This window comes from Phyllopteryx taeniolatus, chromosome 7, assembly GCF_024500385.1.
Source record: "Phyllopteryx taeniolatus isolate TA_2022b chromosome 7, UOR_Ptae_1.2, whole genome shotgun sequence".
Classification (NCBI taxonomy): Eukaryota; Metazoa; Chordata; class Actinopteri; order Syngnathiformes; family Syngnathidae; genus Phyllopteryx; species Phyllopteryx taeniolatus.
The window spans coordinates 23,990,777-24,017,797 of record NC_084508.1 but is presented as its reverse complement, the minus strand read 5'-3'; the positions used below and the strand labels follow the sequence as shown (position 1 = coordinate 24,017,797).

The following is a 27,021-nucleotide window of genomic DNA, read 5'->3' as shown; positions in this document are numbered from 1 at the left end:
AAAAAAAAAAAAGCGTTTTTTCCAACGCCTTGTGGGAGATAACCAAACTGTGTCTCAGAGCATTATCATTTAATTTGCTTGTTAGAATCGAGTTAGTTCTTTGAATTGGGTCGGCCCCATGGTTTATCAAATAATGAGCGAAACTAAGCTGCTCCAATTTAGTGTCAGAATCCAATTTCACAATGAAACGACCCTCTTAATCTTCTCCGTTCCTCAGCCTCAGTGGACATGAAGCAGATTTTCCCACTGAAGCTGTCGGCGCGTGACGACAATGCCCTCAAAGCCAAGCGCTCGGTCAGCCCCCACCACCAAACACCGCTGTCTGCATCTCCTCTGCCTCCCTCCCTCCATCATCACGGAGGTACATATACACACACACACACACACACACACACACGCACGCAAACACGCACATAGCTGAATGAATTTTATACACATATTCACCGACCCCACCCATCTTTGTTCTTCTCTCGGCCTCTCCCTGTGTAAACATCTAACAGTGTCACATTCTACACTGTGATTAATTCCAGTCCGACATCCACATTTTAACACTTTAACGCTGTTACCGCACAATAAAGAGAAAAAAAGTCTGGGTTAGGGGTTGAACAAATAAGTTCAAGTTTTTTTACAGTTGACTGTAATGTGATGAAAATTTAGTCAAAGTCAATTAATCAATGATGTCATTAATATATTTTCAGCACAGGACCCTAATCTTTTTTGCACCACAGATCGGTTTCACGTAAAGACATATTTTGATGGATCGGCATAGAAACAAATAAAAGCAAATGATTCAAAATACAACTCACCATTACGCTAAATGTAATTGTTGTTCCCTAGTGGGAGCCGTGCGCAAGCTTTTCTCATCAACAAGCCGGCCAGTCTCGTCTTGTGACCCATAGCATAGTGTGTTGTAAGACAGGACATCGTAGCAAGGCTCCCAAAAATTAAGCATTCACGGTTCACTGTTTCTATTTCACTTGTTCTTTTATTGTACTTGAGGATGGACCTGCATATTTTGCAAGTGTCAGTTTTGTTAAAATATTTCCACACACCTGTAGCACACACCAGCCGTATATGCTGTGTTACGACACTGTGTTATAAAGCGACATAATTTTCGTGAGGTAGGATGGTACGTGTTTCGATATGAATAAAGTTCTCATTATCACACAGTTGTTCCCCACATTATTGGACATAATATTTTCGCGAGGAAGGTGGAGCTTCCTTCCTCCTTCCTTGGAATAGCTGAGGCTAGTGAGGCTAACCACTATTCTCATCCACAATCATCTTATTTTCGTACGTATGTTGGCCGGAGCTCCAAAGATTGCTTTATTCCGCCAACGGCGGCAAACAGGCGAGTCGAAAGTCTTAATTAAATTAGTTGATTGGAAGACAAGATGCCAAAAACGTGATTAGCGTAGTTGACTTCAAGCTTCAAAGGTCAATGCAGAGTACTGAAGTAAACTAATCGGTTCAACCCCTAGTCAGGACTACTATTAACTTAACTCTCATTGTTACCTATGTCAAATCAAACCATCAGATCATCAGCAAAGTCCTTTGGACACTTCTGGACCGGATTTCCAATCCACCATTGTAAGCGTCACCCACCCGGCAATGATCCACAAGCCCCCCGTGCCCCCCGCTCAGCCCTCTCTGCAGCCTCCCGCCATCCCGGCCCACTCGCAAAACACCACGTCGCTCCAGCTCCCGGCCCAGGTGCAGCCGCAAGGCTTCGGCCCGAACCCCCACGTGCATGTGCAGGGCCTCGGCCACAGCCACAGTGTGCCGCTCCCGCCGCCCTACAACATCAACACAGAAGACCTCAGCAAGGAAGACGTCATCTTCTTCTAAACTCGCTGGATACTGAGACACTATGCTTTGAAACACGGTGGTCTTCTTTTTGCTCGTTGCTCTAAACCCAAACAAAAGCACCGTAAGCTTGGCAACCTTGAGCTTCATTAAATGGATGTACACCGATCCAAAGATGGCAGCCGGTGATGTGAAGACTGTCAGGTGCTAAAGCGTGGAAGGGAGGTGCCGAGGCCCGAGTTTGCGTGCGCCTCGGCAGGAAGTCCCAAGTGATGGAACGCTGTCTGCTTGATGGTTCATTTGCACAGTGTAAATAGTCCATTCCTAACTCTTGAATGAGCCTTTATGGTTGTTTTTTGACTGGTTTGTACAGATGTCAAACTCTTAGTCTGGTTAATTTAGTAATTTCTGTTCTTAATTATGCTTTCTTGGAACATTTTATTTTCAATCAAGTGCTTTTTTTCCAGCTTGGACAAGCCAGGAAATGAGCTAGTCAGGACATGTTAGACATCACACCTTGACTCACTTGTAATTAATTACTTAAAAATCTGCTTTCCTTCCCCTATCCAGCCATGTTTTTATACTAAAGTGTTTATTCTGTACAAGGTGACTTAGGGAGTGTGAGAGGCGCGGTACACCCTGGACTGAAAACCTGTCAATAAATTTTAAGGGTAAAAGCCCTTTTCAAATTTGACGTGTTTAAAAAGAGCTATGATGAAGACATCTTAATTGACATCTAATCATAATATGGTATATTATTGCTGTGACAGTGATTGATATTTTTGGCCTGCCGCTTTAAGGAAATACACTTCCCTATCCTGTCATGGCGTCTCGCTGAGTCTCGCAGGACGAAGCCTGAAGGTCCTTGCTTCGGAGCCGCCTGATGTTGTTTGAACACATTCCTTACTTCCTCCCACTTCCACACTTCCGCTTCTCTGAGCTGCAGTCACGCAGTGCAGAAGGCACATGTTCATGTCTTGGCCCGCTGATCATTTTTCTTTCAGAATAGGGGTCACGTTTATATCTTATATGGGATATATGTTGGAACATGACACTTTTATTTCAGGCCTAAGGTGCCAGCTACGGCGTGTGTGTGTGTGTGTGTCTGTGTGTGTGTGCATGCGTTTATGATTGATTGCTGATGACATTAGATGTTACTGTGCAGAAAGCTGATGTCAGTCCTGACTGTTACTGAAGAAACATGGAGATGTCCATCCCATGACATCCATTAACTTAAGCGGTGAATCCTTTCACAAACATTTGTTGTGTGTATTGTGTAGAATTGTGTACATTCTGTAATGTCTTTTGTGCTAATTATTACATTAGGTACAGACTTTATTAGATATAGAGTTACTAGACGGTCAGAGAAACCACATTCACTCAGTTGTTTGAAAAATGTAGCATTGAAGTCAAGGTGCACTGCCTGCCATTTTCCTCCTATTCCTCACTTAGTGATGTGTCACTAAGAGGATGTAGCAAATCCACTTGTTTCACTCAACCAAAGAGAAGCTCACACTGACTCTCACATCCTGCAGGAGAGTGGGGGGGGGGGGGGGGGGAATGTTAGACATATTTAAAAAAAAAAAAAAAAAACAGTTCTCATTTGTCTGTTTTTCACTGCATGGTACCTACACTACTCATAAAAAGGTAGGAATATCCGCCTTTTGGGTGAAATTTCCAGATGAACCTAGATTGCACTATAACTTTGCCAGGTGAAATTAATTTGACCTTCAAACTGGATGTTCTCAGAGGTAAGTGGCCACTGAGCTTCGAGTGTCATCAGCAGGTTGCAACGGAGATGCAAAGGAACTGGAAGAGTCACAGAAAGGCATAGAAGTGGGGGAAAAAAACATGGATTTTGCTTTTCAGCTCCTTGTTGGAGAACAGCAAAAATTGTGCAAAAATTACTAAAACATTGAACAGTTGGGCAAACTTTTAGAGAAGGTCAAATTAAGTTCACGTAAAAGAGGTTATGTTAGGTTCACGCATTAGAGGTTCATTCTGAAATTTCACCAGAATGAGTTTTGCGAGTAGTGTACTCTGTTTGATATGACTTCACGCTATTGACTCTTTCCTATTGACAAAGCAAGTATTGTAAGTACTTACACAGACTACCAGGTCCTGTTTCTTGTACCTGGTCAGCTGCTGCTGGTCCCGCATTGGTCGGACAGATTGGTCATCATGGCGGCGTTGTAACAGTTGAGGGTGCATGGCTAGAAATGACGAACACAGAATTACTGTGCCTTTGGTCTGGGTGTTGCATTATTCTGTCCACAGTCTCCACTTTGATGCCTTCAGTCACCTCTCAAATAAATTGGTGGCCAACAGCCACACATTGAGAAGTAAATGCAGGAAGTCCTCCTTCTCCCCCATAATTGTTTGTTAGCTTGCCCAGTTCTGACTGATGCGTTCAATGTGGCGTAGTTTTCGCAGTTTCCTGCGGTACTATTTTAAAGTGGAAAACCAAACCAAAACGAGTAACTTTGATCCGAGCTGATACCGTGCTATGGAAAAAGCACTCTTGATGTATAGTCAAGATCAAAAAAGATGGAAACTATTGCCACACTGTTTTGAAAATGCCATAATTTCATACACATTTGAACATGTTTTTCAAGTATACTGTTTTCCTTCTTTATGGTCCACTCTTTGTACAGTCATAAATTGTTGCAACAGGCTCTTTAAGTAAGTAGTATGTTGTTAACAAACAGTCATCATTCATTTGACACATCACATCCACAAATATGTTAAAACGAAACAGCACAAAGACATTCAAAGGCCAACATGGTTTTTCTTAGTTGTGGATACAAAGTATGAAAAGTCTGCTGTTACTCACATGACATGCTAAATACATGCAATAGAAAATAGTCAATATATTATTTAGCAACGTTTTTCCACGTGCAGAGTGAGGGCAGAAAAAGTGGTGGATTTGTGCTTCAAGTCTTAAAACGCTGGCCTGTTTAACATTCATGTTTGTTTTAGCTATGTCGCCAGCAACTCGCATCACTGTACAGTTGCACACAAACACAACACTTTTAATCTTCATTTCCACTTTTTTTTTTTTTTTTTTTTTTTTTTAATTCTTGTGTTGGACCTTTCTTAACGTGAAGAAATTTATTTCCTCTGCCAACCGTTACACTAGTCACTTTGGATAGTAGCATACTTGAAGGGGAAAATGAATGATTGTTATAAGGCTTATTTTTATCATGACTGAGAGTTTGTATTTACCAACAGCTGTCTCATGGCATTTGTAACACATGACAAAAGAGTTTTTGTATCATTTTTATTTTATTCACTGCAAGATGTTAGAATAACATGTGGACACAGACTGCTGCCTTAGACAAGTTTTAGAATTAAACAAAATGTGCTTGAAATATGTGTTTGAAATGTTTGTCTTGTTTTTCCAACAATGTGTGAAAGTAAATCTCTGAAGTTGCGCAACTACCACACATTTGTGCAATGTGTCATTGTGCATCATTTCTTATATGTCATGAAATTAATCAGAATCATCTTTATTTGCCAAGTACGTCCAAAAAACACACATGGAAATTGTCTCCGGTAGTTGGAGCCGCTCTAGTACGACAACAGACAGTCAATTGACAGAGAACAGTCAATTGACAGAGAACACTTTTGAGACATAAAGACATTGACAAAAAACAGTCACTGAGCAATAAAGGGTTGCTAGTTATCTGGTAATGCCGGTACATTTATTTATTTATTTATTTATTTATTCTGACAATTGTGCAAAAAGATGCACAGAGTCCCCTAGCACTTAGAGCAGTTCGAATGACTAATATTGCAATAGTCCGGTGCAATGACCATTGTGCAAAGGGCGCCGAGACTTCAAGCGAGTAGTGCGATAATCTGGGACAATGTTGATTGTGCAAATGTTGCAGATACTTCTCAGTCAATGTGCAAATGGGGTAGAAGCTACTCTGGCATGAGTGGCCAGTATTGGTCAACAACATATATGCAAATAGTGCAGCATGGCGAGACTACTACAGTTAGTGCACGAGTAGTATATAATTGGCCCGACAGAAATGTGACAACAAACTCAAGACAAAAAAATTTGCCAGAAGGTTGCAATGGAATTGTAGATTAGGTGTTTAAGAAGTTGACTGCAAGAGGGAAGAAGCTGTTGGAATGTCGGCTAGTTCTAGTTTGCATTGATCGGTAGCGCCTACCTACGGGAAGGAGCTGGAAGAGCTGGTGACCGGGATGTGAAGGGTCCGAGAGGATTTTGCACGCTCTTGTCTTTGTTCTGGCAGCGTGCAAGTCCTCAAGGGTGGGTAGGAGGTACCGACAATCTTTTCAGCAGTTTTGATTGTCCGTTGCAGTCGGAGTTTGTCCTTTTTTGTAGCAGCACCAAACCAGACTGTGATGGAAGAACACAGGACTGATTCGATGACCGCTGTGTAGAACTGCCTCAGCAGCTCCTGCGGCAGGCCGTGCTTTCTCAGAAGCTGCAGGAAGTACATCCTCTGCTGGGCTTTTTTGAGGACGGAGTTGATGTTGATCGCCCACTTCAGTTCCTGAGAGACTGTAATTCCCAGGAACTTGAAGGTTTCGACGGTTGACACAAGGCAGTTGGAGAGCGTGGCGAAGGATGCCTCCTGAAGTCCACGATCATCTCTACAGTCTTGAGCATGTTCAGCTCCCGGTTGTGTCGGCCGCACCACAGCTCCAGCCGCTCCACTTTCAGTCTATATGCAGACTTGTCACCGTCCTTGATGAGGCCGATGACCGTGGTGTCATCTGCAAACTTCAGGAGTTTGACAGCCGGGTGCGTTGAGGTGCAGTCGTTCGTGTAGAGAGAGAAGAGCAGCGGAGAGAGGACACAACCTTGGGGCGCCCCAGTGCTGATGCTGCGTGTGGATGAAGTGGCCTCACCTGCTGTGTCCTGCCCGTCAGGAAGCTGTAAATCCACTGGCAGATGGCAGGTGAGACGCTGAGCTGGAGAAGCTTGGATGAAAGGAGTTCAGGGATGATGGTGTTGAACGCTGAGCTGAAGTCCACGAACAGGATCCTCGCGTAGGTCCCTGCACTGTCGCGGTGTTCTAGGATGAAGTGCAGTCCCATGTTGACTGCATCATCCGCAGACCTGTTCGCTCGGTAGGCAAACTGCAGGTGGTCCAGCACGAGACGTTCAAAGGACTTCATGACCACAGATGTCAAGGGGACAGGGCTGTAGTCATTTAGACCCGAGATTGTAGGTTTCTTGGGGACTGGAATGATGGTGGATCGTTTGAAACATGACGGTACTTCGCACAGTTCCAGAGATCTATTGAAGATCTGTGTGAAGACTGGCGCGAGCTGGTCCGCGCAGACTTTGAGGCAGGATGGGGACACATGGTCTGGGCCTGCCGCTTTGTTAATCTCTTGTTGTTTGAAGATGCGTCTCACATCCTGTTCGTGAATGGTTAACGCAGAAGTCAGAGGTGTGATTGTGGTCGATGGTGCGGTTGTGGGGTGTGAAAGTGTCCTTTTCAAATCTGCAGTAGAAGGTGTTCAAGTCATTGGCTAGTGTGCTGTTGTTCTCATCTTGGGGTGATCGTCGCTTGTAATTGGTCAGCGTTTGGAATGAATCCCAGACTTAGCGTTGGATAGCAGTGGTCCAAAATGTTATTTTCCCTGGTAGTACAGTCGATGTGCTGCTTGTATTTAGGGAGTTCGTGGTTGAGTTTAGCTTTGTTAAAGTTAAAGTCCCCGAGAATAATGAGGGGTGAGACCGGGTGTTTTTTTTTTTTCAATTTTGTTGAGTTGTTCGGCGAGCGTTAGCAGTGCGGCGTTCGTGTTTGCTTGAGGCGGAATGTAGGCGCCAGCGAGAATGAATGATGCGAACTCACGCGGCGAGTAGAAGGGTTTACAGTTCAAAAAAGGTGACTCCAAATGCGGGCTGCAGTGTGTGCTGAGCTCCGTGACGGCCGTACACCATTTTTCGTTGATATAGAAGCATATCCCGACCACGCACTGCCTGAATGTCACTCTTATTATATCGGAATCCTCAAAGCTCTAGTTTTAGATGTTCTGGTTTTGGCGGTTCGCTTCAACCAGTCAGGTCCTCCCTCGCTCTCTGTTAGTGTGTTAGTGCTAGTTTGTGTGTGTGTTTCTCAGTCTTTCTGTGTGTTAGTGCATGCATGTGTCAGGCTGTGTTAGTACAGTGATTCTCAACTGAAGGGTCATAATGGGTGGGTCGCAGACTGGCAGATAAAATTTTTGCGAGGGTGGGGGTCCTTGGTTTACAACAGTATTAACATACGTTGTTTCAAAGTTTGAATGCCCCGCAATTAGAGTTACTCCGTTACGGTTACTTGAGTAACATTTTGGATAAATTGTACTTGTCAGAGTAGTTTGAATGCACCATACTTTTTCCTTTTACTTGAGTATTTATGTTAAGAAGAATAAGATACTTTTACTCCGTTACAGTGCTCAACATGCCGTTCACTACTTTTATTTGTCCATTAATGCGTGTGCGATCTATTTTTAGACTTAATCTTCAACTTCCGCATATAGCGCCGTTGCGCCAATCCGTGATCACTAGTGTCATTTGACTTCAATTCACCAATCAGACGGCACAAGGCAGTCAGATGACCACACGCAAAGCCTTCGTGGGCAAATCAAAATGACTCATTTTTTTTGGGGGGGGAAGACAGCCGCGCAAGTGTTTACAGACTCCGAAAAACAGTTTAAAGATGCAGTGCTGTCTTGCCTGGATATTTCAGCCTACTTCTAACTTAAGAAAACACCTTGCGGTACAGTGCCGATGTTTGTGTTGCTGTTTTGGCAGTGCATGTGGCAACATTAGCCCTATTTTATGGTCATAAATCACTGTAAAACATGCTTCTTGGGGATGTGTGCCATGCTGTAATCTTAATCTCCCTCTTTCGCTCTTTCTCACTCTCTCTCTGTCTCTCTCTCGCTCTTTCTCTCTTGCTCTCTCGCACGCATGCACGCGTACACACACACAATAAGTCTGTTCAGCATACAGTTTCTTCATTTAGTCATTGATGTGAATGAAGCAAATAATGTTTCTGTAGGGCCCAATGCATGTGTTGTTGTTTTCTGGGAACTTAAAAATTTAAATGGTGGCGGGTGTGTGTGGACTCCCATATATTATTAATTTTTATTTGATTTGACATTAATGCTCTGGATGTTTTTTTTTTTTGGTTTTTTTAAAATCAGAAGTTATTTACTTGAGTACTTTCTTACTCAATAAATATTTGGAGGACTACTTTTTTACTTTGGAGTCATATTCTGAAGTAACAGTACTTTTACTGGAGTACAATATTTGGCTACTGTCCGCAATGAAGTCGTTTGCACAGTGGTGTAAGAATGTGGTCACGTGGCACAGCAAGACACGCTCAGACAGGGCCATACTTACTGTTCTTCATTTAATTATTGTTCATTCAGATATTTTCTGTAATCATGACTTTACTGCTGTGTTAGTGTAGACTAGTGATGGACTACGGCACATTCTGACTGACGTAGTACCAATACAGGTTACTAAGATGCTGTAAGACCATAACTCTGTCCTAAACTGAGGACCCAATGTCCAGTGAAATATTTAAAGTGCATCGCAGGTTGGTCTTGCCTTTATTAGAACGTTATTAATTTGGGCAAGGGCAAGAAGAAAGCTGTGACAAAATTTATGTGAAATTCTGTGGCTGTATTTTGTGCAGTTTTTATATTTTATTATTATTTTATATATTATATATTTTATATATTATATTCATTATACAATTTAGTTGTCATTTTCATCCTCCGGTTCTTTATAAGATGCTCCGAAAGACTGAACATGTATGCATGTGTAGTTATGTTTTAAAATATGATAGTGTTTTGTTTCCAGAGGCTATTTTTTTTAACAATGCATTTTCTTTATTGTGCTTAACTTTTTTTTTTTTAAAGTGGGTCACTCCGTGAGGACAATAGGAAAATGCAGTCGAGAATCACTGTTTGTGTGTGTATGTTTGTGTGCATTAGTGCATGCATGGGTCTGTTTGTCAGTCCATCTGTGTAGGTGTGTGTCTTTGTGTCGGTTTGTGTGTTTTTGTGTCTGTCTGTGCTTGTGTGTATCTTAGTGTCTTGGCCAGGAAGACACTGCAGCACTGACATTTTTTTGTTTGTTTTTTAAATTATTTTTTTTTTTATTGTCTGCTATCATTAGTGGCTTTCCTCTTGTCTCCTCTCAACTATTATTATTCCAGGCTGTTTCCTCCCTGGAGGGAAGCAGCAGATTCCTTTCTGTCTGTCTCTCTAGGGCTGTTTGGACCATTACGTCCAGTCTCCATGTCGCTACGCTCAGGCGACCTCCAGCATAACAGTTCACTCAATAACAAAACACACCAAGTCCATGCGATGGCGTAGACATGAAGGTGGATTGAAACAAACAGCCACAGGGGAACCTAATGTCATTAGAACATTTCTGACTGTCATACAAGTGGAAAAATAAGATGACCACTGTAAAACAACATTGATTTGTATGTCATCTCTTCTCTTAACAACCATTGTTTAGGCTGCTCCTTCTTTCAAGAAAGCGACCGCTGAGTTTTTTTTCCCCCGCTTGGTAAAACAGACCACATGAGTGGAATCATTTTCACATCGTCTTCAGTATGACAAGAAAGAAGGCAATCACGGAGTTTACTGTACTGAACATTGCCCCTGTGAAAAACGAGGGAAAGTTGTAAAAGTAGGGAGCACTAATTGGTTTTAGTGTGTTTGTTCTATTGCCACTAAAAACGATGCGATCTAATTTATTGCTAATTATTTTGTGGACACCAGTTGTATTGAATTTTTTCGTACAATACATTTGCATTTATTGCATTTTTTGAGAACTCTTGTTTCCAAACTTCATTCGGTTAAATTTTTAACTTTTAACTTTGTGAAATACATTTTCTTTGAATCATACGAGTACATTTTTGTTATTTTCCTATATTACTATTTCCTATATTAATATTCCATAATATTACAGTGGGCTTACTGTGATATTCAATTAGGAATAAAAACCTCGAATTTGTGATTAATTTAGACCTACTGCGCTACTGTATTTTAATGTTGATCATGATGGTGGTACTGGGAGAGCTAAGTATTTTTTTCAGGTGGTACTTGGTGTAAAAAGTTTGAGAACCACTGGTATGGAGCATCTGGCCCAACTTATAAGTTGCAATTTCTGCCACAACACTTTTATCCACAATCAGAAGTACTTTGACTCTCAGGGCAGCCTTACGTCCTCACATCAAACCTTCCCTGCAAACCACGTTGCAATTCTGGGAAATTTTATGTCACACAGCTAGCTGGGAGTTACTCCACATCTGAGCTGCATCTGGCCGCAAAGTTAAACAAACAGATGCTCTGCAGAGACACACGCACACACTCGCAAAACCTCCCTGAAGGCCTCAAAAATTTCATGCAGATTCATTTGTGAGTCTCACGTTATATACAGTAATGTATTCTATAGCTTGACCCTGTAGTAAAGAAAATAAACATAATCCTACATTATTAAACATGATAAAAACAAATACTAGTGTAATCGGAGAGGCTGTCATATCAATAAGTAAATTAGCATCTGAACAGCCAGAAATTCCCTATTCTGGATTTCTTCAGGCGCCTAAGTGATTATACGTGATGGTATCCAAAATAAGCAGAATAAATTGCAACCTGAGCTAATGAGATTAGTGGTTTATACAGTAGAACCTCAAAAACAAGGATAACATAACTGTGTGTACTTCTACATGTCTTTTTTGTGTTTCATGTTCTACCATAAATATTGATTAATAGAAAATGAACTCAACCTATTTAAATTAAATTATATATTTATCCATCGCCGCTGGACCCCCGAGAAAACCGTCGCAGGCACGGGAAGAACATGCAAACTCCACACAGGCAGTGCCAGCATTTGAACCCGGGACCTCAGAACTGTGAGGCAGATGTGCTCTCCAGTTGTCCGCCGTTTTGGGGGGAATTCACCTTCAATTTACTTATATTGAAATGCGAATGAAAATATAAAGGAACAAGGGGAACTATGTGCAGTACTTTGAAATCAGCACACCTCGAGGCTCTTTCTCTCTCCTGTTGTTGTCATAGTCTAGAGTTTCTCAACCGGACCCCTAGTGGTCCTTGGTGTAATTGCAAGGAGTCCCTATAAATAGAATATATTTTTTAAAAGATCCTATGACATTCATAGAAATTGATTATTTTACTTAAATCTGACTGAGACATTTATCCATCTAAACTACAGAGGGGACTTTTTTTTTTATATGATATCATTGAGATTTCATACTTGTTTTTGTTGTTTTGTTACAAGTCGCCACGGTAGTCGACTGGTTAGTACATCTGCCTCACAGTTCTGAGGACCAGGGTTCAAATCCCGGCCTCGCCTGTGTGGAGTTTGCATGTTCTCCCCGTGCTTGCGTGGGTTTTCTCCGGGCAGTCCGGTTTCCTCCCACACCCCAAAAACATGCATGGTAGGTTGATTGAAGACTCTAAATTGCCCATAGGTGTGAATGGTTGTTTGTTTAAATATTCCCTGCAATTGGCTGGCGGTTCAGGGTGTACCCCGCCTCTCGCCCGAAGATAGCTGGGATAGGCTCAAGCATGCCCGCAAGCCTCGTGAGGATAAGCGGTACAGAAAATGGATGGATGGATGTTAAACGTCCAGAGGCCATATACATTTTTGTTTTGTTACATATTTCTGAAACCTACTGCATAAAATGCTGTTTGTTACATATTTCTGGACACACAATGTGTTAGTATGTTTATAAAAGTCATTATTACAGTAAACATATGCAAAACACTTGTAGGCCATTAATATAAAACTGTAAAATTTAAAACATTAAGTACGGTGGTAAGCCTACTTAAAAAACTGGAGTTAAAACGAAAAAAGGTAATAAATGAGTAACATATTACTCAATTAAAGTAACCTTATCTACCAGTAGAGCAGAAAAATGTGACGGCAATTTTTATCAAAACAAGCAAACATACAGACAGGAGCTAGCCTCAAAACCCCTCACCGAAGTTGGGGGGTATAGTTGAAACGAGTGAAATCCTGTTCCACAAAAACAGCCTGGTAAGAAGAAATATCTTGGCAGACTAGAAATAAGCATATTTTGGCTTGTTATAAGATAATTGGTCTTGCGTCAATTTTAATTTTTGCGGTGTGAGTATGCCTTCTTGGGCCATGTGACTATGTATTTTTACACCGCTGCGCAAACTATTCCAGGCAGTTCTTGAGCAGAGGAACACCTTTATTGGGGGGGGAGGGAGTTTTGTCACTCCTCGATCTGAGGTCTTGTATGACGTCGCACATGGTGACCCTACATTAGTTTACCTAATTGTACAATCTCCTGGACTGTATAAACATCTGAACCTGTTCACGGAATTTTCCATGTTACATATAAATGCCCTCAATCTGAATCATCCATCCATCCATCCATTTTCTGAGCCGCTTCTCCTCACTAGGGTCGCGGGCGTGCTGGAGCCTATCCCAGCTGTCATCGGGCAGGAGGCAGGGTACACCCTGAACTGGTTGCCAGCCAATCGCAGGGCACATAGGAACAAACAACCATTCGCACTCACAGTCATGCCTACGGGCAATTTAGTCTCCAATTCATGCATGTTTTTGGGATGTGGGAGGAAACCGGAGTGCCCGGAGAAAACCCACGCAGGCACGGGAAGAACATGCAAACACCACACAGGCGGGGCCGGGGATTGAACCCGGGTCCTCAGAACTGTGAGGCTTACGCTCTAACCAGTCGGCCACCGTGCCGCTGCCAATCTGAATCAAATTTTGCAAAAAAATAAAAAGTGACCTTCTGTTCAATGTCGGATGTTCTGCCCATGTTTGGGTCGGTGTTCCTGCTTCCTTCAACCTTCCAAAAGCATTCTTTGTAGGTTAATTGCAGACTGAATTGTCCATCGGTGCAAATGTGAGTTCCTCTTTACCTCTCGCCCAAAGTCAGCTGGGATAGACTCCAGCTCACCCATGACACTTGTGAAAAAGCGCTGCAGAAAATGGATGGATTTCCATTCTTCCCAATCATAAAGGATTCATTAAGATAGTTAAAAAAAAAAAAAACACACACACACTCGCCCAAAGTCAGCTGGGATAGACTCCAGCTCACCCATGACACTGTTGTGAAAAAGCGCTGCAGAAAATGGATGGATTTCCATTCTTCCCAATCATAAAGGATTCATTAAGATAGTTAAAAAAAAAAAAAAAAAAACGTCAACTGGAGATTTGCACGAGCACTTAATGGTAAAATTATTAGTTGATACCTGAAAAACCAAAGTAGTGGAGTTAACAGTCAATAAAGATTAAATGCCGGGATAGGAAACTTTCCACCCACTCCTTTTATTAAAAATACGAACATATAACTAGGACGCACCTCTTTATTATGGCCCCGGGCTGAGCATTCCTGACTAATTGATCAAGCGAGGTTATGAAGGAATGTTCTGGATGGATGTTTTACCTCAACGGTGTTGCCACACACACACACACACACACACACACAAGCCATCTTTTGTTCCAAGCACACAGTGTGTCCTCTCTGCTAACATCCAAGTTGCTGCCACAAAGATAAGCAACAGTCAGAAACGTCTCTTCACGGCACGACTTATTATAACCTCAGCCGACTGGCCCGTGTTCTTACGACAGATGCGATCTTGAGCCGTTTTTTATGACCCAATATGCGTTACACATTAATGTGTCTCCTCTTATTACAGTGTGCTATCATGTGGTCTGGTTCATTGATTCATTGTTCAACTGGGTATGAATGAAGTTCTTTGTTGATCTTTCAGCAACAAAAGAAGCCAGCCTCCCTAAGAGAGACCACACAAGGAACAACAGTGATGATTACTCCTAATAAACATGACTTTAAATACTCTCTGTCAGTGACAGCATAGTGTTGTTTATCATGCCCCAAAAGTGGTACAATTCAGAGGTCAAACTGCATTTCCTGCAAAAAAATACACTCCTGACAAAAAGTTGGGGGTCAACTATTTATTGTTTCAATACGTTTTACATTGTTCTCTAAAATGAGATGAATTGCAAATCTCCCAACATGTGTTTAATCCATGAAAGGACCATATAGTTCCTGGTTCAATTCAAATTGCTATTTAAACTTATTGTCTTCATCATGCGCTTCACATCTTGAGATTAAGACGACACCTAACAATTGATCAACAGTACTTTGCTTTTGCGAGTCTTCAAAAAGGATGTCTCTGAGATTAGAGCATCATCCGCAGGTTACAAATGGAGACCGGAAGAGTCACAGAAAGGCATAGAAGTGCCTTTGGGAATGTATTGGTTACAACAATACCGTTAACTTTATTTGGTGCTGTGATTTTATCCCTCACCAAGCCAAAATCCATTGGGTTGCCCTTGTCCTCAAGACCCGCCCCCAAAAAGAAATTGCAGATGTATTTACGACCGTTGGAATTAACACACTCAAACAAGTCATACTGGCAGTCTAATAAAAAAAATAATAATAAAGCTTTTTTTTTTTTCTTCACTGAACGGTATGCAAAATGGTAATGACATTTCTGGAAGCATGAGAAGCTTGAGCCTGTTTTCAATTCATTCTCGTAAGTAGCTGTTGACTAATGTCAAAGTTCTAAAACAATGAGAGCAACCACCGTGTTGGGTGGTTAAGCCAGCTGTCCAGTTTTAAGCATTTTCCATCTGTGTTTCAGCATGCAGTGTGGGAGGTCTCAGTGGCATTTTTCAAAAAACTTCCCTCTTACACACATACATTTTTGTTACCTAAAGTCAAACACACAAATGGTGCCAAGTCAAATAGCCTCCTGGCATTGCGCACGGAAAATCTTCCCCAAGTGAGAAACTGAAGATCTGGGCAAGTTTGTGTTTGGAAAGGCATTTTGTGCAAAGTTTTACTGCCACTATCCAAGCTTTTGCAGAGCGTGTGCGTGGATGATATGTTGCTTTTCGGGGTACAAGAGAAGAAAAGGCCTACATGGAAGTTCACGTAACGCTGTGATGTTTGACTCTCAGGGGTCTGGAGGCATCACTGCCAAAGTAAAGCAGATGCACTTTTGTTGCTCGGTGCACTCAAAGTTGCCCTCGGTGAGGATTTGTTGTTCTCGTTGCAAGAGTGACGCCTCAGGTCGTGCACTTCTCCGCTGCGTGAAACCTTCAGCGTCTTCAAAAGTCGCTCTGGTTTTGTGTGCTCGGTGACATCTTAACACAAGGGGAAAACAACAAGCGTTCTTTGTCGCTGCCTTTTTGTTCTGCGGCGCTTTGGCCAAAAGAGATAAAAAAGGGGTGCGAACAGGACGCCAAAACCATAAAGGTCCAAATTGAGCAGTAAATGGACAAACAGTGACTGTGCACAGCCTCCTCTGCACTTTCTTCTTTTGTGCCACATGGATGAGGAGCAGTTTAGTGTGTCTCCATGGTGGGAGGGGGCTGAAAGCGCACTCTCTGATTTAAGAGCAGAGCTGGCAATCCTCAATGACTCTCTTGTTGCTTTATTAGCGGAGTAGGAAGGACCCGACCGAAGGACAAAAAGACCACTAAAAGCTCCCTTTCCACTAAGCAGTCAGGTTGGGTTGAATTTAGTACAGTATGCATTTTCCATCCATCCATTTTCATCCACTCATACAGGTCCGGTCCAAGTCACGGGGGCAGCCGTCTTAGCAAGGATGCCCAGACTTCCTTGGCATTCATGAGGTGTTCCCAGGCCTGCTCCCCCTTCCAAAAGTATTGAAATGGTGAGGGCATTTCCTCGACTTTTGTTGTAGACTAAAAAACATTTGGTATTGACATCAAAAGATGAATGGCAGACCAATATTGCAGCTTTTATTTCCCGCCATTTACATCTGTATCGCATAGCACCTTTTGTTCGAAGCCACCAGTGTTCCATGTATTGAAACATGTGACTGACAGGTGTGTTTACTTGCCCAGGTGTGTCCCATTACATTGATTATTTTTTTTTGTTTTTCTTTTTTCTTTTTCAAACAATAAATGCCGGTACCCCTGAATGTCTGCTCAGATTCAGATTTGGGTTTTGCCTCTGAAGACTATTGTACTAGTTAGAGATGTAACCAACATCCAACTAGAAAACTTTCTAAGGGTGAAAAACCAGCAATTGTGAAGCTTTTGAAGCAGAGAGTAGGTGTCCCCCTGGTTTCCTCCTAGTTGGAGACGTCAGGGACACTTCACCAGCCTAGGGGGCATTTCCCATGGTATTTAGGGGTAGTATATGGTACTTTCATTGCACATGGTACTTTAACTGGCAGTAGGATTATGAGGGGTTCCTTTTTAAACCCCTACCCTAGAAGCAGGGCAGGTCCGCAGGATAAAGCAGTGTTTCAGTGATAGGCAATGTTCCAGAGAGAGTGCATTGGCAAACCAGCCCTCAGCATTTCAGTGTTTTGATTGTAAAGAGTCCCAAAAACCTCATCCCACTCATCAGTATGCTTTCTTTGGCGCACTGTTGCTAGTTAAAGATGAATTAAACCCAACATGTCAAAACTTTGTTATATTTTAAATGTGCGTATCATCTTTATATGATGCTATTTTCTTAAATCTGCAAATGATTTATTCTAAAAACCTACGGGCGCCAGCATTTGTGTGCAAATTCATTAGACATTAGATTGCACACTTACCTTTGATGCCAACAGCCTCACACAGTTGCAGTTCATACCAATCCATTTTTAACAAACCAGGCTACCTCAAATTTGCTGTAAACAAGCCAACACGCTACTGTAGTTGTGACGTCACCTCCGGTCCACGGCTAATGACGTTTAGAATTATACCACTTTATCCTTATTCGTCACAATATTAATCAGACTACCATGTTTTGACTAGTGCTGGCACATACAAGGTATTCTTTCATAAAAGGATTTGGGTTTAGTTCCCCTTTAATGGGTTTTCACTTGTCACTTGTGTAGCCCTTTTATTTTTCCTAATGCTAACTGCCCTATCACAATTTCCTCATCCACCCATTGATGACACAGCAGATACTTCAAAAAGTCTTATAAAAAAAATTAAAAAAAAAAAAAACCTGCAACATTCAGGTTGGGTGACACCCACGCTACCACCCAAGCCAGTCGCCCCGTATTAGACGTTTGACACTGTTTGGAAATTTGAAGTGGACCACTTGTGTTTTCAAATGTTTCATGCTCCAAAACTAACTTATGTAAATGGCCCCTAAGAGAATTGCCAAGAGATACTGTATCTACAGGCAACCAAGTACAGTGGTAATTTCTCACCTTCAAGCCCTCGTAGCAATCAAATTTTGCAGAACACGTTCTTGCACATGCTGTCTTTTTTTTTGGGTCACTTTTTGAGCCAAGAAACATAAAATATGAAGAAATATGTTCCCTTGAATGCTAGAACAGAGTGCAAACACGCCCCATGTACAACAGTACCAAATTACAATCTCACGTTCACCCGACCAGCACACTGAACCCAGGTGCAAGACGTTGTCTTTGTAATTCACTGCTACCCCACTAACACTGTCAGGGAGGTATTCATTTGACAATATCTTCACCTGTGATTCATACTGTATAACTGTATTTACATTCAAGCTTTTACTTTGCCGCGTTGAGTCAGTGCTCCTTAATGAAGTGTAGTCATCTGCTCAGCAGAAACCAAATGAATGGTGAATCCATTGGTCATCTTCAACAGCTTTCAGGTGTCATCAAGTTAGAAGAATTGTATGAAATACAATAACACAATCATGTGTCATCAAGTCTGATGAAAAGTATTGTGGTCTAGTAAAAACCTGTTCCGCCACAAAGCCAGACTGCTCCATTGTTGCAGTCTGCATCCTCTTCCTTCTCCTCCCCTCGTTTATGTCTGTCAACTCATTTCTTTTCTTTCTTTTTTGATTTCCCCATTCCTTTGTCAGTCCATCAGGACTCAGACACACAACAGAGGCAGCGGCTGGATCAGAAATAGCAACAAACCTCTGCCTCAGTCCCAGACTGCTTTTCAGGACATAAATCATTCATTGTTTGGATCAAGCCTCAGCTAAGCCCTCATCTTTTTTTTTTTCTTCTTCTCTCTTTTGGAATATCAAAAGCAGAGTAAGTGTTGTGCGAAAGGTCTTGGACCTCCATTAGATTTGTTATTTTGCCAGGGACCATAAAATATGATTATTGCGCAACCTCTTGTTCAAATATGAAAGGGAAATACTGCACACATTTTTGGGCCTTATGCTGCAATTTTATTAAGGTTCCTGCCACAGCCCAGTTTCAGACCAGGTGTACCAGGGAACCTAGACCCCAAAATGGCACTTCTCTGGGGGATTGATTTCTGGCTTGTTTTGTCAGGGTTTGCCCAGGATTGGATTAGGGTGAGGCTTTTGGTTCGGTTTGGGTTGAAGTTAACGTTTTGATTATGGTTAGGGTTCCCGTTAGAGTTAAGGTTTTGATTAGTTTTAAGGTTAAAGTTTTAGTTAGGTTGGGGCACAGGGGTCAAACTCAAGGCACAGGGGTCAGATCCGGCCGACCAAATCATTTTATGTGTGCTGCGAAAGCAAATCATGTGCACCGACTTTGTGTTTCTTGCGAACATACCAAATTTGCAAATTGCCTTCACTTTTAATAACATTGCGATATTGCAAACATTTTTGTTACCAATCCCCATTTTAAATAAATTCAATAATAGTTGAACAAACACTATTTTTTTTTTTTACTGGCTTCTGATTTCAAAACTAGTTATCCATCCATTTGTTGTGTACAGTATATGTAATAATATGAGGCGATCATACATTTATATGGCTTCACAGTCGGAATGGCCTTCCGATGGATTTCCTAAGTACAATGTGGCCCACGTTGGTTGAGGTTATGGGTTTGATTAAGGTTTTGGTTAGCTAATGGTTTTGTTTGGGGTTGGTGTCAGGTTAGTTTTTTTTTAGGCTTAAGGATCTTTGTTGCTATTTGTTTTCTGTTCATAGAGTTATGCTAAAACTCACTGGGTTGGTGGCATGTGTGGAAGAACCCCATCAATTTTGAAGAGAATCTGTATGGAAAAAAAAAAATGTGGATACAGGATTATTTTTCTTTTTTTCTTCTCCTACCCCTGGCCCAGAATACAACTGTCCATCAATCTCTGACCTCGACAATGTGTTTACCATAGTTTTTGGAATTTTAGCTCAATTATCACTTTTTGACATTTGAGTCACGAGTCGCACGAATTTAAAAATGGTATGGTCTGTCGACCTATGTCATCCTCTCTTAATATCATACAAATGCGAATACAGCACTCCACAATTTGTTTTGTTCAATCTTGGCAGAGGAGTGAACTCCACTTCTCTAGGTACAGCTTTTTTCGTAGAAAACATTATTGTTATTATGAATCAAAAGAGTTGGCTGTGCATCCATAAAGGTCAGATCCTCCAAACTGCCCCAAAATGTGTTTGTGTGTTTAATCCAGCACGTGTCTGCTTCTTTAGTTTGAGAATGAGGTGGTGGGGTGGGGCACATGTCAACCACACAGCCCACAACCCCACCCACCCAGACAGGAGCAGATGCTGTGGACATGGCCGGGTATCCCTCTATTGTATTATTCATCCTATGTGTCACATCCCATTTGAGGTGGTCAGCCGGACATGATGCAACACACGGACACATGCACACTCATGCGTACACACTGTGTTATCTTGAAAATTCAGTTTGGTGTGTCAGAGGGCGTTTTACATGTGTCACACTCGAGCTCATTGTGACTCTTTTGAAGTTTTATTAACTGCAAGTTCAGCAAGCTGGCCTTCTGATTGACTGTGTGTGTGTGTGTGTGTTTGTGTGTGTGTGTGTTTATGTGTGCAAGTGCACGTGTCACCTCAGGCAACATATCAAACCTGACTATTCCGCCCCTCCACCCCAGCCGGGGGAGCGTGTCTGTATGTTTTATTAATGAGAATAAGCGGAAGTGTCAGTTCAGCGAGCAAAGTGTGAGCACAACAAAGAGCTTTTGTGTGGAAGTGGAATGGAGTCTTTTGAACAATGCACATAAATTAAACTATGTTGTGCTCGCTGGGAATGTCCACCAACGCACGTTTGTTGCTCATCAGCTGTTTCTGTGGATGGAAGCTTTTGTGCACTTGCATTTTCTCTTCCAAATGAAAAGCAGTCAGAGTGGCTCATCCAACGATGGTCCTCCCACCTGTGTTTGCGAGGAGGGGAGACAAAAGGATGCCCTACATTCATGAAATTGTGCATTGTTCCAACAATAAGGAGATTTGACTCATTGGGATTTGAATCGGAGGCAAATGGAGAAAATAGTTGGGATGTGCATTTGCATATGAGTCACAAATCATGAGGCCCCTCAACTCCTCCACGCTTTAAGTAACTTGCTGGCTAATGAATCTATTGTGCACACAAATGGCTGTTTTGTCACTCAGTTGTAGTAAAAGTAGTAATTGTAGTAAAAAGACTCCTTTTGAACATGCGATTTGTAATTTTTAATTATACAAAAATTGCATTTGACCCAAAATGTCGAGAAACAGTTAAAACAGTTTAAAAAACACTATTTTTGCTTTTCTTGTTTTTTTTTCCTGTTTTTGTGATGTTCCATCCATTTTCCGTACCACTTATCCTCACTGGGATCGCGGGCGTGCTGGGGCCTATCCCAGCTATCTTCGAGAGGCGGGGTACACCCTGAAATAGTCGCCAGCCAATCGTAGGGTACATAGAAACAAACAACCATTCTCACTCACATTCACACCTACAGATAATGTAGAGTCTTCAGTTAACCTACCATGCATGCTTTTGGAATGTGGGAGGAAACCGGAGTTCCCGGAGAAAACTCACGCATGCACGGGTCGAACATGCAAAATATTGTTGTTGTTTTTTTTAAATATGACTGATGACTGAGCAACAACCATCATGAATTTCTTTATGGTTATGTTTTGTTTAATGATAATGCTTTTCTGAAATGCTTGACCGTTTAATTTGAATCCCATTAAAATACAATTAAATGTGTTTCACCTGGCCCTTCATGTTTTCTTTAAAGAATCTTACAAATTCTGCCTGGGTAATCAAGCATATGAGCACAACTGTGTGTTTCCTAATTTACTAAATAAAAGTAAGGCTATTAATTTCAAAATAAGAGCGAGTAAATAAAAAATAAAGTATTACGTGTTCAGATAAAGTGCTTAACTTCAGAATATTTTTGGGAAAAAAATTAGCAAAATACAGATAATCATGTTTTGATCATATGGGTAGATGCAAAAATCATGCATTGTAAAAATGCATTATGCATAGGTAAAAGGGTCTTCCAGAATTTTGTGGTCAACTTGGGGGGGGGGGGTGTATTATACATGGGTGCGCATTATACACGAGAAATGACGGTAGTTGTCTTTATTAAAAATAAAAAAAACTGCCATTTTTTTCGGCGTGCTGGAACGAGTTACCATTTTAATTAGTTTCAATGGGGAAAATTGATTTGAGTAATGAGCTTAGTCGTGGAATGAATTAAACTCTTAAGGTAGGCCTGCTACTATATTTGTTATGGAAAGAAACTTGTTTTAGAGCCAACCAAATTGAAGGTCAACCACACATCCTGTAATGGATCTTGTTTAAGATGTTCCACAGTAATCGGAAACTATCCACAAAAATCCATTTAAGATGCTTAAATGTGCAAGGAAAAAAAAACATTATACAGTACAATAGTAGCTATGAATATAACAGTGCATAACATTTACTATTCATTTTGGGTTATATAAGTGGTTTCCAACATGACTAGCTCAGAGGCATGTTTTTATCCTAAAAACGTAGAAAAACACTGTAGATTTAGTCTAAAGTGAAACACTTCTCATCAACCAACAACTGGACCCTTTCTTCACACTCTATGGATTTGTGGCACTCACACACATGCAGCAGACACGAGACAAGTCGTTCTTGCGCTCCAGTGGTCACGCTGTTGACAGTCTGTCTGTCTCACTCTGTTTGCTCCTCATGACTCCACTCGGAGACCTCAGCACAGGGGGTAGGAGTGTGTGTGTGTGTGTGTGTGTGTTTGTGCAAGCAAATGTTGCTTCACAAACATCTATCTGCAAGTATCTCACAGTCCAATTCATTGAACAACTTGTTTTAATGTGTTATGATGAAGCCGATATTTGCCCTTCAGCTTTTTAATACTTTAAAATGATCTCTTCCCAGGTAGATTAGTCTGATTGACATAGTATTGACTGGTTTCATGTGATTTGTCTTGCTGTGGTTTCTAAGCAGAACTTTGAAGTATTAATGTTCCATGTCAGCAGCACGGTGGACAATGTGGTTATCAAGTCTGCCTCCCAGTCTTGATGTTCAGGGTTCGGATCTCAGCTCAGGCCTTTTTGTGTGACGTTTGCATGTTGTCCCCGTGTTTTCGTGGGTCTTCTCCAGGTACGCCGGTTTCCTTCCACGTTCAAATAATATGCATGTTAGTTTCAGTGAATACATGAGGTGTGAATGTGACTGTTGATGGTTGTCTGTACAGTGGTTCCTTGAGATCCAAGTTTAATTCGTTCTTTGACCGCGCTCAAACTTAACTCTAAACACTCATATCACAAATCATCTTTCTCCATTGAAATGAATGGAAATGCCTTTAATCCATTCCAGTCTCCCCCAAAAAACAAGCCAAAATTGTATTGTTTTTCTATGAGACAAATTGCACACTACAATATTATACTATACTAAAAACAAAGTAATTACATAATTGAACACATTTCAAAAGAATTAAACCCTTTGTCCCACTTTCTCCTTCAATTGTGCTGCTCATTCTGGTGTGTGCACTTTGGCCACTTGGGGGCAGTATAAGACAGACATTTGGGTATACTGTACGAGCGACTTGGCTCCTCTCACAGCTTCTCAGTACATCAGTAATACTATTCGTTCTTCGCAGAGTGTAAAGAATATATACCTAGCTGCACGATAGTTTGTTGGAGCATCGTCAGCAAGATCTACGAGTACACAATAGTCACACCGCAGGTTCTGCTGCGATGTTGTTCTGGAATACACAGTGAATCAACTGTATTATTAAAGGTGACCAGCAGAGGGACCTCTTTGGACAGCCTCAAAAGATTTAAAGCTTGTACATCTGCTGCGTTTCCTATTTCGCTCTTCAGAATGAAACTAGGCAGGCATGAGTGTGCGAGGGGCATTCAGGGACACTGCTAAATGGGGGTGAATGAGTTCTTTTGTAATACAGTACATAATTGTCAAATTGAATAACTAGGACAATGATTATTTGTATCTTGAATGCTTTATTTAAAACACTGTACAATCACACTGTGATAATGTGAACTTTGTTTTTTAATATATCCATCAATCTATTTTCCATAACACTTATCCTCACTAGGGTCGCGGCCGTGCTGGAGCCTGTCCCAGCTGACTCTGGAGGAGACAACTTTTTCTTAATTCTCTTTGATTTATGCGTAGTTCGACAGTAACCTTCAGCTAAGTGTCAATTAACAGCTTGGTCTCTTTTTGGAATAATATTTACTAATCATATCTGTGAGTTGAGTGACCTGCCACCAAACAGCGCTTGTATCTCAAGTTTGCGCTTGCAAGTCAAATCTGATCGACAGCTCATATCTCAAAAGACTCCTACATCAGGTCACTTGTATATTCAAGGCACCACTGTACTTTATGCACCCTGCGATTGACTGGTGACGAGTCCAGGGTGTACAGTTTTTCTCGTCCAAAGTCAGCTGGGATAAGCTCCAGCTCACCCAACGTAATAAGGTCAAGCACTATAAAAAAATGGATGGCAGTTCCATGTCAAAACAGGAGTAATTATTTTAAAGGCTATCTGACACAATATGTTGGTGGACCTTGGTCAGGTCATTTGTTATATAGTTCATAGCTCTTCGACTGTTCTCCAAACTTCCAGAGATCTCAAACTAGTATCTCAATTGATCCAAAATAAGAGTGCTTAGCTAGGTTCTAGGCTTATATTACAGGAACATGTTTCTTGTTGTGGTCGGGACGCTTACTGCAATGTTTTGCCATTTCACTGCAGTCAGTTGTGGCTTGCTACTGTATAGTTTGGAAACCTACATCATGATCTGGCTTGTGTTTGCGTTGTGGGGTGTGTTGGCAGGATGAGTAAAAATTCAATAGTGTGACATCATACAGTAGCAGTGTGACACAGTGTCCAATTCAACAAAAAAGAGGTACAAGACACAGTTAGAATTCTGCATTGTGACATTATCCCTTAACAAGAAACATTTGTGTTCTTCCTCCATTTCTGTTGTTGCGTGAAAGTGACCTTGTCTGTTGACCAATCAAACGACTGGAGTGTGTCACGTACAGGTATACACCCTTCCACTACTATAGCGTATGGTACTTTGTTTGTGTTTGGTGCCTCAGTCGCAAAAAGTAATATGTTATGGATTGGTTATTTTGACAGCTAAAATCCCTTAAATGTGTGATGGAATGAACTACAGAAATTGTACTACTTTGGCACTTTCCACTGGCAAAAGCAGGTTCAACGAGGTACCTGGTCTTGATGATTTTGATGATGTGAAGCAGTGATTCTCAAGGGGTGGTACGACGAGTAGTACACAGGCTCTCTGAAGTGTTACTTGAAAGTATCACTGAATTAAATACAATTTACAGCATTTAAAACATGCAATACAATCAGACATATTTGAATGAAGCTTGTAGCTATGCAAATAATAGCCTGTTTTGCCTTTTCTTTTCATCGAGTGGAATCAATTTCGGACTTTTCAAGTACAGTAAAGTTTTTCATGTATAGTTCAGTTGTATTAAACCTCTAAGTACACTACAAATCAATAACATTAAATCTAAGACCTGCTTTCACTTTTGTGCAATACATTTTAATTGAATCATTATTTAGGTATTTTTCTTTTCCTATGTTTAAAAGCAGTGTTCGTGTTCAAACTGTGCCTAATGTTACAATGACTTATATAATACTTATAAAACCTTTGCATCATTTTTTTACAAACGTTTGGGCCTACTACGTTACTGTATTTCATTGTTCTTTATTATGGTGATAGTTGGAGAACTAATAATTTTTTAAGGTGGCTCTTGGTGTAAAACATTTGAGAACCACTGATGTACGTTTATGCTGGCCACTCATTGGTCGAGGAGAGTTGTCATTAACGCATCATTGTAAGATTTGAGGATATAATGTTAGGAATGAAAACAAAAGCACAAATGCATTATTTTCCAGACAATTAATTCACCATAACAGGATCTTCCATTTCAGGAAACTTCAAAACACATGCTGCATTGAACACATCACTCAGAACAAGATGTGAACAAAACAACAATGGAGGACAACAAAGCTCTCCTGTATTTACGTATTTCTTAGCGTGTAGCTATTGTCCACGGTGGGCAGACTCATTTTGTTCAATAGGAGACTGAGGACACACTGTAGCAACAGGGAATGCTAGGGTATGTTGTGATTTGTGATCTGGGAACAGCAGCTTTTCTCCAGTCTCCACTTTGCTGCAATGTGCGTGCCTTCTGTCTCGTCTCAAATAAAATGTTTAAGTAAGAAGTAAACACAGGAGACCCTTGATCTCTTCCATTGTTGTTGTTGTGTCTCAATTTCCGACTGACGTGTTCACTGTGGCGTGGTTTTTGTAATTTCCTGAAATGGAAAACCGACCACCCTAAACTGATTTGAGTCGGTACTGTACTTGTGGTCTTGGCTTACACGTGTACAGACCGTGGTTTTAATAATCTACTTGATCTTCATTCAAGGTTAGTCAAAACAAAACAAAAATATTCCACAAGTGTCACGATACACCCACAGAATCGACCTTGGTTAATATAAAACCATTGTTTAACCATGGATGTTCCACTGTAGTAAGAAACTATCCACAAAAATCCATTTAGGATGCTTAAATGTGCACTGAAAAGAACATTATATTGTACAAGAGTAGCTATGACTAAAACACACATGCATTTGATTTTACTGTTAAGAGTTTGGTTACAGCAAAATGTATTTAAATAGCGTATTTCCTTCACAAGGTAACGCAATGTGCTTTACATGATTATAAGCATTTTTAAAAAATAAAGAAAAATAACATTAAAAAAAACGGTTTACATATATACTGTATTAACGTCCCCATTTTTCTCACTAAATATATTTCCAAAGGTGCTATTGACATGAAGATTTCACCAGATGTTGGGAACAACCCAAGTAATCCATACATTCAAAGAACATAGAACAAATAAGATCCTAAATTAAGTTATGTGTAATAATGTGAAAAGACACAGGGAAAAAGTATTGAACACACAAAC

The 27,021-nt window shown here is 41.1% G+C and overlaps 1 protein-coding gene across 6 annotated transcripts in view; it reads left to right on the top strand.

Moving 5' to 3' along the window:
- Window positions 1-27,021, top strand: part of arhgef18b (rho/rac guanine nucleotide exchange factor (GEF) 18b) — a 120,290-nt gene that overhangs the window by 79,401 nt on the left and 13,868 nt on the right. For 5 of the 6 annotated variants that reach the window (XM_061780640.1, XM_061780641.1, XM_061780643.1 and 2 more), the window contains 2 exons: window positions 218-361; window positions 1,538-5,177. In XM_061780640.1, coding sequence (XP_061636624.1) covers window positions 218-361; window positions 1,538-1,848 — 455 coding nt within the window. In that variant the 3' untranslated portion in view covers window positions 1,849-5,177. Of the gene's footprint in view, window positions 1-217; window positions 362-1,537; window positions 5,178-27,021 lie in introns of those variants that run through there. The other variant, XM_061780644.1, reaches the window with a different exon arrangement.